The 16,152-nt window shown below is 43.7% G+C and overlaps 2 protein-coding genes across 3 annotated transcripts; one reads left to right on the top strand and one right to left on the bottom strand.

Annotated features, from left to right (window-relative positions):
- Window positions 1-74: 74 nt before the first annotated feature.
- On the top strand, window positions 75-3,849 carry orc6 (origin recognition complex, subunit 6). 2 transcript variants are annotated; one of them, XM_067248928.1, is made up of 7 exons: window positions 75-171; window positions 366-492; window positions 838-1,001; window positions 1,165-1,254; window positions 1,402-1,511; window positions 1,978-2,061; window positions 2,577-3,849. In XM_067248928.1, the coding sequence occupies exons 1-7, from the start codon at window positions 107-109 to the stop codon at window positions 2,702-2,704; spliced, it is 768 nt and encodes a 255-aa protein (XP_067105029.1). In that variant the 5' UTR covers window positions 75-106; the 3' UTR covers window positions 2,705-3,849. The 2 variants fall into 2 exon arrangements, with proteins under 2 accessions (XP_067105029.1, XP_067105028.1); XM_067248927.1 differs by having other exon boundaries at window positions 1,975-2,061.
- mylk3 (myosin light chain kinase 3) lies at window positions 3,442-14,949 on the bottom strand. The gene is made up of 12 exons (XM_067248926.1): window positions 14,272-14,949; window positions 11,854-12,212; window positions 10,252-10,844; window positions 9,921-10,026; window positions 8,606-8,699; window positions 7,793-7,902; window positions 7,501-7,642; window positions 7,214-7,284; window positions 6,890-7,018; window positions 5,470-5,622; window positions 4,288-4,423; window positions 3,442-4,046 (listed from the first exon to the last, which is right to left on the bottom strand). Exons 1-12 carry the CDS (start codon window positions 14,851-14,853, stop codon window positions 3,972-3,974), a joined length of 2,550 nt encoding a protein of 849 aa, XP_067105027.1. The 5' UTR covers window positions 14,854-14,949; the 3' UTR covers window positions 3,442-3,971.
- Window positions 14,950-16,152: the final 1,203 nt, after the last annotated feature.

The following is a 16,152-nucleotide window of genomic DNA, read 5'->3' as shown; positions in this document are numbered from 1 at the left end:
ATAGGCGTGGTTACCGTCAAATTTCCCGCGGAATCCGACTTCAATTTTAACGTGAAATAAGCATTCCAGTCTGGTTGTCGGTACGTAGAATTAGTTACTGCTAAAAATGGACAAACACATGTTTACGAAACTTGCATCGAGAATGGGTATAAGCTCCTTGAGAGTAATAAGGTGAGTATTTTATAACTCGTCGAACAACTGGTTTTTGCATGCAGCTAACTTTTATTTTTTGGGACTGGTGTGGTATCTGAGCTAGCTAGCTTTATGCTAGCGTGGTTCGAGGCTAGCCTAGGGTATTTAAAATATCAGTGTAATTCAATCTTGTTGGTGAAAGTGCATTAATCATCAATTGTCTGTCCATAAAGCCAAGCAGAAGAATATATTCGGTTATCTCAGGTGAAATGCACAGGACTTTGCAACAGCACGGCCACAAGCAAAGCTGTGATCTGCCTGGAGCTGGCCGCAACTTGTATGAAGCTACCCATTGACAAAGTAAGAAAGAACAATACATGTTTTGGTTAGCAAAAACAAAGATTTAACCCTTGTGTTATCTTCGGGTCATTCTGACCCATCAGTCATTGTGACCCACTGTCGTATTGCGACAAATTTACCTCCTACAAAAACAAAGTGAAGCATTTTCTTTTAACTGTTGGGCTGTCTCAGACCCCCCACATTGCAATGGTTAAAAGAAAATTATTTTTATTTGTTTTTGTATTGGGTAAAATTGGGTAAACACAACGGTGGTTCGTTATGAACCTTTGGGTCATGTGACCCGAAGGCAGCACAAGGGTTAAATGATGTCAAAGATGGATGACCTCAACTTTCTCCATTTAATAGGTGTATGCCATACAATTATCCGGATTAAATAAGAAGCTGTATCAGAGTGATCTGAAGTCCATGGAGTGTCTCCTGGGTCTTGAGCCTCACCTGGGCTTGAGAGATCTGGCTGTGCAGTACGGGTGCATGGACGCTGTCAAACTTGCTGCACAGATACTTGAAAGGTGAGACTTGTAGTGATCCTTGCAGTTTGGGGTTTACAATCTAGCTCACTACTCTGGATATGTTCAGTGCACTTTCCACACTTATTAACTGTTTCATTTTGTCTGACACATGTCTTTACTACAATAAAGATATATCAGCTTATTATACTATTGACTCTTTCAGGTATGAGGCTAGTCTACCAGCTGCCCAGCAACAAGACCTGGACCTGTCTAAACCCCTCTTTACAACAGCCGCCCTGTGCACTGCTTGCAAGTAAGTAGTTCTATGGTACCGTGTAGGGATCCATGCTACATTACATGTTCTTTCGACCAGTTTATCTATCTACCAGTTTTGTTATGGTTAAGCTGCTCACTAACTTAACATTTCCACTTACCATGAGAGTTTTGCTTCATGCTCCAGGTGTCTGAAGATGAAAGTGGACAGGAAGCTAGCTTTGTCATCCGGTGCTAAGAAGGGGATTTTTGACAGGCTGTGCACCCTGCTACTGAGGCTGGGCCAGGAGATGGGCAGTAAGTATTTCAATAGTTTAAAAAAATATGTATGTGTGTATATATATATGGGATTGCTTTGGAAAGAGCACTAGACTTATTTTGAATCCCGAGTTTCATGCTTGTCTGGTTCAAACCCTTTATTCACAACCATCTTTTGGATTGGCCCTCCTTTCTTTTAGATCAGGCGAGCTAATGCTTTGGCTAACTGCCTGATGGTGTTCCATTTCTTCATGTTGTCATGGCGACAGTGTAGTGCTGCAGGCTGAATGTGTCCTTGCTCTCCTGTAGTAGTGAAACACGCGCACACAAGCCACCTTGTTTTGATGTAGACCACACATTTGTCTGAGAAAGTCCAGCCTATTTCAATAGATTCAATGTGAGTGCTGGCATGCGCTCACCCCATGCTTTGTTTAATGGTTTGATGTTCAAATGTGATGAGTATGTGTATGTGATTGAGTCCACTTTGGTTTCCCTCCCTCAGAAGAAACCACTACGTTGAAGCCCCCAATAAAAGCACATCTAAAACGACAGAAGACCCTGATGGAGAGCATTGAACTGGCAGAGCATGGTGAGGGGTCTTGTATTCATAGTGTTCTTGTAGAACGATAAAGCACATGAAGCACTTGTGAAACTATGATAGGCATGCTGATCTCTAGAATCTTCATGATTGCTAGCATAGACAATATATTGACCCCCCCCCCCGGAAGGTCAGTAAAAATAAAATATATATATATATATATATATGTGTCAGATCACAAAATAACCTTAATAATTTAAGGTTACCATTCCTATAAAACAAGTCTATAGCTTGCTCTTTTATTAAACAAACTAAATAGCCTTCTGTTTATCTTATTTACACGATGGCATGTCATTTCTGTCTCCACATGGTCGCCAAGCTGCAAACCTAGGGGAAACACTGATGAGCACATTTGCATCAATGTGAACATTTTGTATTCCAACCATGTAAAAACATGGCCACCCAATTATCTCAGTAAAAAAACAGATCGGCTTGGAGACTGTTAATTGTGCTTAACCGCCGCCACTGTTTATCGAAGCGTTGTTTTTTTCTTTTTCCTTCTTCAGAGGATGAGCTGTGTATGTCGCCAAAGCAACAGAGAGAGGAGTCAAAGGAAAGTGTCACACAAGACTACGAGGCATGGAAGAGGAAGATTTTAGAAAATGCCCTGAAAGCCAAAAATGTACACTCATGACGACCAAAAAGACGTCCATCTGGTTTTGTCTTCTGGACAGTAAGGGTCTGAGAACAGAGGTCCTTTTATCCAGGAAGGGGGACTCTGATCAAATAGTTATAGCTATAATAGACCAGCTATAATGTGGTCCAGTTTCCCATAATGTGCTGTAAAATCTGTTACTTTGGGGGTGATTAAAGATTTTTTATATAGATTTCTTTCATGACATGATTGTGGTATAAGTACTGTCATGGTTTTATGTTCTTTAATTTAGTTTACCCCCAGTTGCATAGCTACAGTTCAATGGATCCACTGACACATTCCCAAAGACAGTAGAATACATTGTCTCTGTCAACGTTTTAATAAATTATTTCCTTTTTGTTCCTTGTAAATTCACAAATTATTGGAGGAGGAGGTTGGGCTACACATTCACAGGGACATAATATCAGGTTATTGTGGAGAAATATGCAAGCTTATAGTCACTTTGGGCCCAAATTTACTTTTTTTGTTTTTGTTTACTGTCTTTATAATGGAAATAATCAGTTATAATGTTGGTGATGATGGGTATCAACCCAGATAGTGTAGCTCTTGTTATTAGTAACATGCTTTTATTCACTGTTGATTAAATGCTTGGTATATCTGGGCCTCATTGCTCCATAAGCCTTCACAGAAGGTAATATATCTATTGTGTACCATCTAGTAGGTCATGTGACTAATGTGCCATTGATTTCAATATATAGTATCAAAGAAAACATTCATCAGCAAAGCTCCACTTTAAACATACAGTACATACCAAAGGTTTGTTTTCGATCAGCACATAAATAATATTTCAAATGAAGAGTAGGAAGGAACATATTTCAACTCTCCAGAACAACACTGTAGCTGCACTGTAAAGATGAATTGAGAACAACATATTGTAATCTGTTTAATAAGTCCACGTCTGCCAAAGCAAAAGAGTCTCTGATCCAGATGGATCAGCCTCCCAGACAGACCTCTAGGTAATAGGTGAAGGGTTAGGGGCGCACAGTAGGGACACATCCCTACCAATGTTGAGCCCATTGAAACGTCCCCTCAAATAATTAGCGCTGGGGTTGTAGTTTCAACCCAAACTTGTACTTTGCGCTACAAGATGGGGTGGGGTGGCTTGATCTCAATACATTTCTACATGAAAAACCCTGTGAGTTTCTCCTCACTAACGGTAGTCCTATGGATGCTGTCCAGGCAGGCAGCTGTGGATGCGAAGGAGGGATGTCCTCACAGCCAGGTGAGGGCCAGCCTGACAGAGTTGTTACGCTGGGTTGAAGGTGCGATTCTGGTGAAACCTCTTCAGACGATTGGCTGCTGCAACCACATAAAAGTGCTTCTGCAAGGCAATCAGCCAGAAGACACAGTTAATCCAGAGAAAAAAAGAACACTCATATAAAGATATAGAGCTTGGCCCTTTTGTATTTTTACTGTGCAAGATGCTACTGCTGGTGTTGTAGATTTGGCTTGTGAGTGTCTAGACTAGTAAGACTATATGTATTCAATCAGCCTGTATTCTTGTATTCCTGTATGTATCAATACATATGTATTGAAATATTTGGATTGAGTCTGAAGATTACCTTCCACTGACGATGAACTGTCAGGTAGCGCTGAAGCTTGACTTGGGACTTGAGCCGTACGCTGTGGAGCTTAGCTTTCTCTTCTAGGTTATTCAACCAGCTATGTTTCATACACCCAGAGGCACTCAACCGACTGCTGCAGTACAAGAGAAAAAGATGGAGAATTAGAGAGAGAAACAGGGAGAGTAAGAGCTAAATAGATGGACCAGAGAGAGAAAGGACATTGAAGTTGTCAGAAAGGAGTTAGATGGCAGTGAAATTGTGAAAGATACAAATGCAGTGCAGGCAGGCAGAAACAAGGAATACCATTTAGTATTATACGCTCATTTATCCCATAGCTATTAGTTACAGAACAATATTTAGTAACCTAGACCTCATAAGTACCCATGACCATTAGGGATGAAGCATAGTGAGTAGGTCGCAGCTAGACTGACCCTGGCAACATGTCATAACATCATCATGCACTTGCTAAAAGCTCAGACAGATAAAAAGGATGGTAAAAAAACAGAGAGAAAAAGAGAGAAGGGAAGCTAAAAAAGATGGGGAGAGAGGGAGACAGGAAGATGAGATCAATAATAAAAGAACAATGACTTGTTCCCATGACTAATTCTCTTTATCACCACCCTTGTGAGGGTACACAGCCTACTGCTCTCAGACACCAATTACATCCAAATGAGCATTTGATGCCACTGCAGCGCACAGTCATTGTTCTCCCAGATGCCACCTGTTTGCCAGCCTGCCAAGCTGCCGGGCTGAGTCCTGCCCGAAGCCACCGAGCGTGAAAGCTAACAATTGCCGTCAGAGCCCGGCCTGGCAGACCGACACCATCCATCAGCCCTTCTGATTTCCAGAAGGGCTCCAGCTAGGAAATTTGACTGTGATTCAGTGGCAAAACATTGAGGTGCGAATGCAACACTGCACTTGTATGTACTTGTATGTAAGATTGCTGCTAAAAGTGTCACATTCAGTTAGAATGGAGCCACCAGCTGCTTTGCATGAATCACCACAGTTGTTCCAATTGTTTACCCAGATAAGGCAGAGAGAGAGAGAGAGAGAGAGAGAGAGAGAGTGGGGGATGAAGGTGAGAGATTGGTGGAATTTAGAGATGAACACAACATAATGACAGGGTAGATAGAAGGCGGGAATTGAGATCAAGAAATAGAGATATGATTGAGAAGGTACCATTTGGATGGGATGAGCAGTCTGGAGATGAAATCCTTAGCCTCCTCAGAAACGTTCTCGAAGGCCTCCGAGTCGAAATCCCAGTTGGCATGAAGAATGTTGTTCATGGTCTCTGTGTCGTTATCACCCAGGAATGGAGAGAGGCCACTCAGTCTGACAAACACAAACACGCGTGCACACACACACACAGTTGTCCCTCAATAAACATTTCCTGAGAACCATTCAGAGTAGGTGTTCATCTTTGATGCTTAAAGTTTATAGTTTGAAGTTTAAATTACTTAAAGTTTCCTTCCTACAGTTTGTTCTATCTTGCTATAAAGAACTTGTTTGAACAGTTTTGATCCATTAAATATATTGAATAATTTACCAACATCATGGATTTGTCTGACCATGGATTGATACAGCTTGTAGTTTTTATGTACAGTATGTCTCTATGCTTTAGCTGATGCACTGCTGCCCCATATGATGGACAAGCAAAGTATAGTCATGTTGTTACTGACAAGCTGTTGGGAGGTACAATCCCCCCATGACTGAAGCAAAACACTAATTTGAACCCCGAAAATAGATAACAATAATAATAGGATTAGCAGTACCTTGGTTTCCAGGGTACTGCTAGAGTAGCCAAACAGGCGACATGGAGAAAGCAAAGCAAACATACACACACACACACCTATGTATGTATGTTTGTGCACACAAACACACATCCACACAGAAAAACACATGCTCTCTCTCTCTCACACACACACACGCACACATTCTTCTGTTGGGTGAGACCCTCCTTAATCTCCTGCAACAGCTGTCAGGTTATTAGCCTTAATTGAATCAGCGGTGCCCTGAGAGAAACCCTGTCGATGTCACACTGTCATGCCAGTGGTTGATCTGGAGCCACAGCCCAGGCTGAGAGGCATGGCAGCAGGGGGGCAGTAGTTGACTATACAGGGACAGAGAGAGAGAGAGAGAGAGAGACGGAGAGAGAGAGAGAGAGAGAGAGACGGAGAGAGAGAGAGAGAGAGAGAGAGAGAGAGAGAGAGAGAGAGAGAGAGAGAGAGAGAGAGAGAGAGAGAGAGAGAAAGAGAGAGAGAGAGACGGAGAGAGAGAGAGACTGACCATGTGTCTGTGCATGTGTGCGTGTGTCTTTGTGTGTGTGTAAGTGCGTGTGAGCCACAGCTCATGTATTATATATCTGAACTCCCACGCTTCAATCCTCAAATTGGAATATGAAAAGGGTAGACCCTGAAAAAAGACACAGCTGATGAGTCCTTCATATTTATGAATAAGCTCTGAGGAACACAGAGAAGAATGGCTCCGTGTCAACCAATTTGGAGCTCTTCATAGACAACAGAAACTAATAAGTGTGTGTGTGTGTGTGCGTGTGTGTGTGTGTGCGTGTGTGTGAAATGGGTGTGTGTGTGACACTTACAGCATGTATGTTATGACTCCCACGCTCCACATGTCTGTCGGGAAGGAGACAAAGTCGTAATTTACAACCTCAGGAGCCAAGAATTCCGGAGTGCCAAAATTCACCTTAAGCTTCTCCCTGGGCCTGTACCTGGTGGACACACACACACAAGTCCCTTAATTCAAAATGTTGCACGTTGTATGTTAATTTAACAACTAAACAAACACTGGGTTACATATACAATGATTATTAATGTTGGTGAGGCTACTGTGATATTACTTTAAGTAACATATTATATATTGAAATATTATATTGTGCTGACCTCCAACAAGTTTAGTGACTTACTTTCTGGCCAGACCAAAGTCTATGATTTTGATCTGGTTTCCTGTTGAGCTGACACACAGGATGTTCTCTGGCTGAAAGAGAATACAAGATGAGATGAACCAGTTTAGATGTATTGTCTGGTGGGCATCTGAAGTACTGTACCTTGAGGTGTAGATGGAGAATGTAATTGTGATTTGTATAGTGAGAGTAATGCATTAAAACTACAATACTTGATGTATAGATAGAGATGTAAGATGTCTAGTGTCAATACCAAACTAGAGAGTGTTGTATTGAGTGTGGTAGAGTACCTTGAGGTCCAAATGGAGGATGTATTGCTGGTGGAGGTACTGCACTCCTTCACAGATCTGTCTGGTAAACACTATGGCATCCAGCTCCGTCAACTGGTAGCTCTCGTCAACGATGCGGTCAAACAGCTCGCCACCTTCCACACTGCAAACACAGGGAGTCCCTTTCAAGTACAGATACAGAGGATCATGACTCAGAGAATCCTGGCTCATGTCCCTCAAGTTATGTAATTTCCATTAATATGCCGTCGATATTGTCATTTTGTTTTTGTGACTTTTCATAAGAATCACTTACTACTCCATGATTAGTGTAAGATTCGTCCTGGATTCAAAGGCGTCGTAAAGTTGAATCAAATTGACATGGTTCAGTTGGTTCATTACCCCGATTTCATTTTTCACTTCATCCTTTGATTCCATTGGGAAGGGGGGGAAAAGGGAAAAAGAGAGAGACAAAAACAGAGAGAAAGATGGAGTAAGTCAAGGAGTAAGAAGAGAGAGAGAAAAAATGGGCAACAAGGAGATACGTTTATTCAATCTGAAACGTCTGTACAGACAACATCTACAATGTCAAAATCCTGCTTGTCTTGTTTTCTCAAACCACCAGACACCAGGATTGCAATATCATTTGTAAGTTTAGAAGGGGGTGAGAAGAGACTGTCCTTGTGTGGAATGAGTGTCCTTTTCAGAAGTGTATTTTCATTTAATCGTAAGACGTCATTTGACAAGTGAGTCATGGAAGAGCATCACAGTCCTGTGTATAGATGTATTGTGCATAACAACTATTGTGATTATTCACTGCAATCATGGGTTATGACTTGTAAGAGGCAGGCAAACAAGGGAGGGAAAGAAAGAGAACGAAAGATAGAGAGAGAGAGAGAGAGAGAGAGAGAGAGAGAGAGAGAGAGAGAGAGAGAGAGAGAGAGAGAGAGAGAGAGAGAGAGAATGTGGGTGAGTGTGTGTATGTGTGTGTCTGTTTGTGTCACACTTAAGGCCACTGCTGGTGAATTACTCACATAGAACCTCATAAATAAACTTCACGGGAACAGAGATGGGTTTGGGTGGGGGCTATATAAGCATCGCTCTGTTCTTGTTTATCATGTCCACTCACCCTCTCCCTCATTCCTTTGACTTTTATAATCTTTGCAGCCAAAGTCAGTCCTGACGACAGCTCTGCACACTTGTGGACTTGACCAAACCTGCCTCTGTTAAAGTCAGACAGTCACAATGGAAAGGATACAGTTATATTGTATACATATTGCACTGTACGTAATTGTACATCCACATCATGGAATGAACTATGTTCATTATACATTTTTACATACCGACATATCTGTCAATTATGTTTATATACCTCCATTAATGAATATATATTTAGTGGGAAATTATGTTCAACCTTTGAGTTGAAAGTTGAAGGCTCTTTAAAGTGCAGTACAACACAGTACATCACATGCAAATACATATACACACACACACCAACCCAGAAACAGACAAGTACACACACACACACACACACACACACACACAACCTTCACATTTGCCTTGACCCCAGTCGAGCTGGAAACACCTGTCAACCTGTCGTACTTTTCTCCTCTTATTTCACTAAGGGTGTACACTGCCTACATCAGACGACCGCAGAGCTTCTCAAGCCCCACGAACATGGCCAGGGCCATTTAAAAGGAGAAAAAGAGAGGGGCAATGCAAAAGGACCCTTCTCAACACCTGACCAAAATAACCCCAGTCCCTGCCAGAGCGAGAGATCCAGGCTGTGCTTATTCCTGGCTTGTGAAGGGGATTAGACATGTCTGTGTTGCCAGTTGTTCAGCCTTGCCGATATGTGCTATCTATCTCCCCCTCCCCTCTCTTCCTCCTCCTTCTCTCCCTTCATCCCTCCCTCGCTCTTTTGCTCCGTCAGGCCATCACACGCTATCATGGGCCGGCTCAGTCGGTCGGTCCTGTGCTGATTATCTGTGAACGGGGAGGCACATTTCTGCACCAGCCAGACGCTGCTCTTGGTGTTATCTGACCTGCTCCGCATAGCCTGGAGGACCTGGGCTAGACCTGGCCAGATGCCAGTGTGACTACGTTGTGACTAGATAGCCCCACAGAACAGAAGTAGCCAGCTGAGAAAGGTCTAATGTTGTGTGGAGGGGAGAACAATGTAGAGTGTGTTTGTAGCAGAGGGGTGGGAGGGGAGGGGGGCTCTATATAACACCTATCTCTGGTAAGAACAATTATTCATGTGTCTGTCAGGCATGGCCCCTCATAAAGTCTAAATTGGTGTTGACCTTTTTCATTTAATTGTTTTGACCCAAAACACGAAGATTTGGACTTCCTTTACTTTACTCCGAGAGATATTAAATTGCACTTCTGAGATTGCAGGAGACTACAAATAGACCTCCAGTACAGAAGAGAACCAGGCTCACCCTCCCAGGACCTCATTGGGCTTCACAGCGTAGTAGGAGCCCATTGGGACCTGCTTGGCACTCACGATACGGTGTTCAAAAGGAGCAGGGAGAGGAGGGCAGTCATCTAAGGAGGGAGGGAAAAGGACAGAGGGTAGAGAAAGACAGATTGACAGATGGAATTCGAAATAAAGAGAGAAAGAGAGAAATGAAGAGGAAGATAAATATAGAGAGATAGTGATTACAGTGCTTTTGATGGAGCTGAAGGATAATTTCATACAGAATTCTATCTGTGTTCTTCGAGCAACATTGGTGTTTATTTTGGTGCAGGGATAGAAAGCACTAAACTTACCAACAACCACAAACTGTGATTCAAGGGCAGGCACTAGGCTGTTTCCTGTGGACATTCTACCCTGCAGGGAAAATGCTACCTGAGGGCTTGGCTTCACACATTCAGCCTCAGTCCCAGCCATGGACTGAGCCTCCACCAGCTCTTTAGGCTTTGACTGGACCTCAGGGCTAACAGGCACTGGCCCAGTCTCTGGTTTGAACTCTACATCCACACAGACTTTTGTCTCACTGCAGTCCTGGCTGTTCTCTGGTCCAGCTGCCATGGTGGAGTCTGGTGGAGTCATGGTGGAGTCTGGTGGAGTCATGGTGGAGTCTGGTGGAGTCATGGTGGAGTCTGGTGGAGTCATGGTTGAGTCTGGTGGAGTCATGGTGGAGTCTGGTGGAGTCATGGTTGAGTCTTGGCTGGGGCTGGGAACCATGTCCTCTGGCCTGGGAGGGAGGGGGGCAGTGTCAGGGGCTTTCTCTTTCTCTGGCTCTGGCTCCTCAGGGGGGCTGGAGGGCTGCGGTGACACTGCAGCCTCTGGTGCTTTGGGAACCTCCGTCTCCATGGCAACCCCCTCAGCAACCACAGATCTCTCTGTCAGTTCTGGGGCTCTAAATACAGTAACATCAGATTTATGAGCAGACCATGTTATTATGACCAATGTAGTATCACATCCTATGATGATTTGGTCATGAAAAGCCAAAGCATTTGCATTAGAAACTCATGGATAGTTTTAACGTCAGACTATTGACTATGACTACCGGTATTTCTTGTATTTTATTTGTAATGTATCAATGTACTGTATACATTCAACAAAACACCACTGAGGGCTTTCACTTATTTAAACCCAACTTCAAAGTGACCTCCTGCATGTATGCCTCAGCTAATTACTCTTTTACGAAGTCTATGCATTATTTGAATCCCTCAAACTCTCATATGGAAGCAAGCTTCCATTGCTGTGTACTACTGCCCCTGAAAGTAGCACTCATGTGTGAAAATCTCCACAGTCACGAGTCTCACGCCACTTTGATGTTAATGCGGCCCTCCATGGCATCCTCTTTGATCTCAGCTGAACCTTTCATTAGTGAGATGAAAAGCCTGTTTCTGTCAATATCGCCACTCCCATGTTGTCGTCTTTGTGTTTGAATCTGGGCATGTATGTGTGTGTATGTTTGTGTGTGTTTGTGTGTATACATGTGTATACGTGTGTCTGCACATTGTGTGTGTTGTATATGCGTGTGTGTATGTTTGTGTGTGTATGTGTGTATATGTGTGTCTGCACATTGTGGGTATTGCATTTCCCTGGAGAAGACAACTGATCCCTTCCCACTGTTGGGTTACCTTTTGAGACAGTCGTTTTTTAACGTTCTACCAAAATAGGTGAAGCCAGTGAAGATAGAGGATTCATGAGGATAAGCTCCCACTGAAGAGGTAGAAGAGTAGAACAGCGCACCTATTTTGCGGAAGAACTCACTAGCGCTAACCGTAAACCCACACTTGGTATATAGTATATCACACAAGCCATATGTAGTGTACACTATTTATAACTGCACCCACCAAGTATATAGGCTACAGTATTGTATAACACTATAGCCACCTAGTATGTAGTCAGTTTCCTACCTGTCCAGCTCCTCCTCCACAGCAGCAGCCTCCTCCGGCCCCTGAGTCCCAGCAAGCCCCTCCTGGCTTTCAGGGGCAAAGGTCTGGACCCGGCTGGCCTCTCTGCTCCTGAGGGTGACTTCCTTGGGCTTGCGAGGACCTCTGCTGACCCCATCCTCACTGGTAGTGGGGCACAGGGCCTTCTCGTGCTTGGCGGGGAGCTCAGCCTTGTTCTTTGGAGACTCCGAGTGGCCTGGTGGGACTGGGTCTGGAGCTTTCACCTCCTCTTCAGGACCCAACCCCTGCTCCTCCACCTGGGTTTCCTGGTCACAGACGCAGGCTTTGGGCTTGGCATTGCTCTCCTCTGATTTGTCCCTTTTCTGGAGAGTAAAAAAATCAACCATAAAAATACATGTCTGATAGAATAGTCCACCACAATACTGGTGGTAAAGCCAACTGGGATGTCCTCATTCTTCATTCTAACCCATGACCTTGAACTGAGCTGACCATTAATTAAATAAATAACATTAATTTACATTCAAATGATTAAACAGTAGGTTTAACACAGGAACACATGATTTCTGAAAAAAAAGATTTGAAATATTGCAAGAAACATGTCAATATATTTTCCTCAACATAGGACTCTGGATTGTTGTTTCTGTCAACAGACCTCTTCATCAATTTGCAGCCTGGTCTCAGGAACAAGACTAAGGTTTGTATTACCATGTCTAGTGTTTGTAATGGGCTGCTGTTGCATTCCCCAGATGGCAACACATGGGGCCAAGTGCCACAGTGTGGCCAAGTAGCTGGCCTCACTCATTTGTTCCCCATAAGCCAATGCTAACGGGGAGATACCATGTAAGTAGATACAGCCTGTAGGGGAATCTGGAAGGATATAGTGTGAGTGTGTGTGTATGTCTGGGGTCTGAGGTCTGTGTATATGGGGTAGAAGGGTCAGGTGGTTGTTACTGTGCAAAGTATATGACCTTTGCATTTTTTTTTTAAGAGCATTTAGATTTCGGGGTCAGTGGAAAGGTTTTGGTGACTTAAGGCAACCACATGTTTTTATTACTATATTTCTGTAGTATCCCTTTGTATAATTTGGGGTAACCCTATATTTTGAGAGGCTACATATACTGTAGAAGGCGTTCTAAAAATCCCTATCACTATCAGTTCAACATTCAACCATCCATTATCCTAAACATTAAAGGTTATATAGGCAAGTTGTGCGAAGCTAGCTATGTTAGCTTCAATTCCAAATGATTCAAACCATAATATCCGCAGGTAGGTAGGTAGACAGACAGATAGCCCGTCCAATCATGAGTCAGGGTACGGCTTAATGATTGGTTGTGTTTATTACAGTCTTGCGACGCCCACAGATGTTGGTTTAATTTAATATTACCGTATTATATGTATTGGTTGCTATCAATATGTTATGTTTATTTAGGCAAATATGAGAAAAAGTGCTTCTCAACAACATTGCCTACCCTGCCTTTAAATCCAACCAGTTGTTACATGGTTGTTGAGCATATGTAGACTATAAATAGCGCCGTCTTAAATGGTTTGATCTAATGTGTTAGTTAGTGCTATTGCTAGCTACTGCTAGCCTCAAATTGTGTTATTATGCAATCATAATCTCAGCTAAAATAGCATAATTCTGCAACAAAGTACATTGTTTTTCAAAGACTGCACAATTGTAAACAGTTGCACAAGTGTAAAACAGCTAGACAGTGCCTGTCCCTGTAATTTAAGTGCACAAGTCTTATAATGTTACCTGGCATCAACCAGACCTTGTGATGGAATTTGATTGATTGAACATGTTTTTTTGGACAAGACCCCATGCCTTCAGAACACACAACCTCATTGTTTTGAGTAGGTCATGGCGTGTGCAAACAGAAATGACTGACATGGCAGCTATTAACAAAAAGGCCTTGATGTAGATCAAGAAGTATCAACATCAAAACTTTCAATAATTGTCACAACCACAATCCTTTTACATTTACTAGACCTTGGAAGATGGTCTGCTCTATTTCATTATTTAATTATGTTTTATGTAATTATAGTTTCCTCCACTAAAGCAATTTGATGTTGGAATTTCACTAAGTTACCATAGCAAAATTATAGTTTAGTAAGAACATCCCCTGCCATTCTTCCCTCGGCTTAGAGTAAGAAGGTGAACCACAGACCTTCGCCAGGACCGCGTTATTGAGACTAACACACCAACGTTGTAATCATACACTGAGACATTAAGAGCAACTCATTGTTTCCGGTGGGAGTTAACGCTCATGCTGTCAGCTTGCTAGGAAAAGCACCTGTGAATATCAAGTTTACCCTATATATAGTCAGAACTTCGACCCACGGGTGGTTACTGCAATGGAACAGTTGAGAGTGACGTTAACACACCTAACATGACAGGAATGAAGCATAGCCCAGACTGACCTGTTCCTCAGTGCTGCCTAGCAGCCCTTTCAGTCTCCAGGGAACAACGCCTTTCAAGATGAACTCCACCACCTTGGAGCTTCTGAACACCTCCCCAACGTATCCTAGCATCTTGTCCACGGCCGAGACCGAGCACTCAATTCCCTCCATTTTCTCTCTCTGCCACCTACCGTCCTGCTGGAGACTCTTGAGCATGGCCACAGTCTCCCCACACAAGGCCCTGACCTCCGAAAACAAGGCAGGGTCTCCTCCAGCAGAGCTTTTGTTGTGGTCTCCCCCTTGAGACGCCCTGTCCCTTTCTGGCTCTCTGTCTTTCCTGAACTGGCCCGGATCCTTCGCCAGAGAGCCCAGGCCCTGGCACACGGCATCCAGCCTCTGCAGCACCTCAGTCTGGCTGGAGGCGATCCGCTCCACCTTCCCTTCCAGCTGACTCAGTTTGACCTCCATTCCTCCCAGAGTGCTCAGGAGGCTGTTTGAATTGGGGGGCTTCTTGACTGGAATGACAGGAGCCCCTGAACCATCCAGCTTCCCCCCCTCGTACATCTTGGCTATGCAGGTGGTCAGAGAGGCTGATTTACTCATCGTGTCCGTGTGAGGAGAGGTTGAACGAGAGAGAGGCAGAGGGGAGCAGCGGTCCTGCTAATCCACTTGGCTCCTCATGGACTGTGTTTGGTTTTGAAGACCTTCAAGGTGTCCTGGTGGCTATTCCACCCTTATTCTCCCTCTCAATCTCTCGCCCTCTCTCTACTGCTATTTGCCTTTCTCTCTCCCTCTCACACACTCTCTCTCTTTCTCTCTCTTCTCTCTCTCTCTCTCTCTCTCTCTCTCTCTCTCTCTCTCTCTCTCTCTCTCATGTAGATAGGCAGCTCTGTGGAACTCTGTTGTCTAATTGTGCCAGAGACATGACACCACTTAAATAAACACCTCCTCCTCGCTATCTTATCTCTCCACTTGTCTGCCCTCCTCCCCCCCCCCCCCCCTCACCCCTTTACCCCTGTGCAAATGTTTTTTCTTATAAAGCAGGCGACTGGTCACGGCCAAGATTCCAATGGCAGCTTGACGTCACAGAAACATTTAAATTCACCTCGAACGATGTTGTTGACTAGTTGGCATGTCGGGAATGACATTTTCCAATACAGTCCTCCCTCCGCTCAGTTGGTCGGAAATATTACCAGGAGCTTTGGGAAGGTTGTTGCTTCAAGCATGCGACCATCCTGCTGCTGATGCACCCAGAAAACTTGTTTGTTTGTTTTGTTTTGTGTCTCTTTGAAGAGTTTTAGAGGGGGGGGGGGGTACAGGGCTCCAACAGAGTGAACTAGTGGGTGGCTTCAACATTCTGGCTTGCTCTCAACTTGTCCTCCTCCTCAGTGCAGCTGCCTTAGTTGTCTCACAATGCCCTGCGTGGCAGAGAGGAACGTGACTTGACATTGGCTGGCACTCTCCTGTAAAAATAAACCGGGGGCGGACAGTGGGACGATGATGAACTGCAGTCAGGAACCTCGCCAGTTGACCTGCGATCTCACTCAGGATCCTTGATGCACCTAGTTTATTAGAGACAATATACTTTACTTTCGAAAAACAACAACACCTGGGTCGATCCCCTTTCTTAGCTGTTTAGAAAGTTTGTTGTTCAACTAAAAGTCTCACCTCAAACTCTTACCTGGAGTGGTTGAGTAAATAAACAGGATTTCTGTGATACGACTTACAATTCTGAATAGACACAGTGCATTTCATGTTCATTTTCTTCTCCTGAGGAAACCCCTAACAGATAATAAAGGGCAGCCTGCCAGCGCCTAATCTTTTCATAGAGAAAAACATTTCCTGGTATGTTGGAGCGGAGCAAAACAAGGACCACAACAAAAGAACTATAATTATATCATG

This window comes from Osmerus mordax, chromosome 13, assembly GCF_038355195.1.
Source record: "Osmerus mordax isolate fOsmMor3 chromosome 13, fOsmMor3.pri, whole genome shotgun sequence".
NCBI lineage: Eukaryota > Metazoa > Chordata > Actinopteri > Osmeriformes > Osmeridae > Osmerus > Osmerus mordax.
Note: the sequence above shows the minus strand (reverse complement) of the source record. Positions and strands in the feature narration are given on the sequence as shown.

What these genes read in the sequence shown, in the direction of transcription:
- orc6 (XM_067248927.1), top strand. Translation starts at nt 107, where the DNA reads ATGGACAAACACATGTTTACGAAACTTGCATCGAGAATGGGTATAAGC. An exon ending in TGAAGCTACCCATTGACAAA is followed by an intron (nt 493 to 837) that starts GTAAGAAAGAAC and finishes TCCATTTAATAG; the next exon opens with GTGTATGCCATACAATTATC. An exon ending in GCTGCACAGATACTTGAAAG is followed by an intron (nt 1,002 to 1,164) that starts GTGAGACTTGTA and finishes TGACTCTTTCAG; the next exon opens with GTATGAGGCTAGTCTACCAG.
- mylk3 (XM_067248926.1), bottom strand. Translation starts at nt 14,853, where the DNA reads ATGAGTAAATCAGCCTCTCTGACCACCTGCATAGCCAAGATGTACGAG. An exon ending in GGAGTCATAACATACATGCT is followed by an intron (nt 5,623 to 6,889) that starts GTAAGTGTCACA and finishes TGTGTTTGTCAG; the next exon opens with ACTGAGTGGCCTCTCTCCAT. An exon ending in CAGTTCATCGTCAGTGGAAG is followed by an intron (nt 4,047 to 4,287) that starts GTAATCTTCAGA and finishes ATTGCCTTGCAG; the next exon opens with AAGCACTTTTATGTGGTTGC.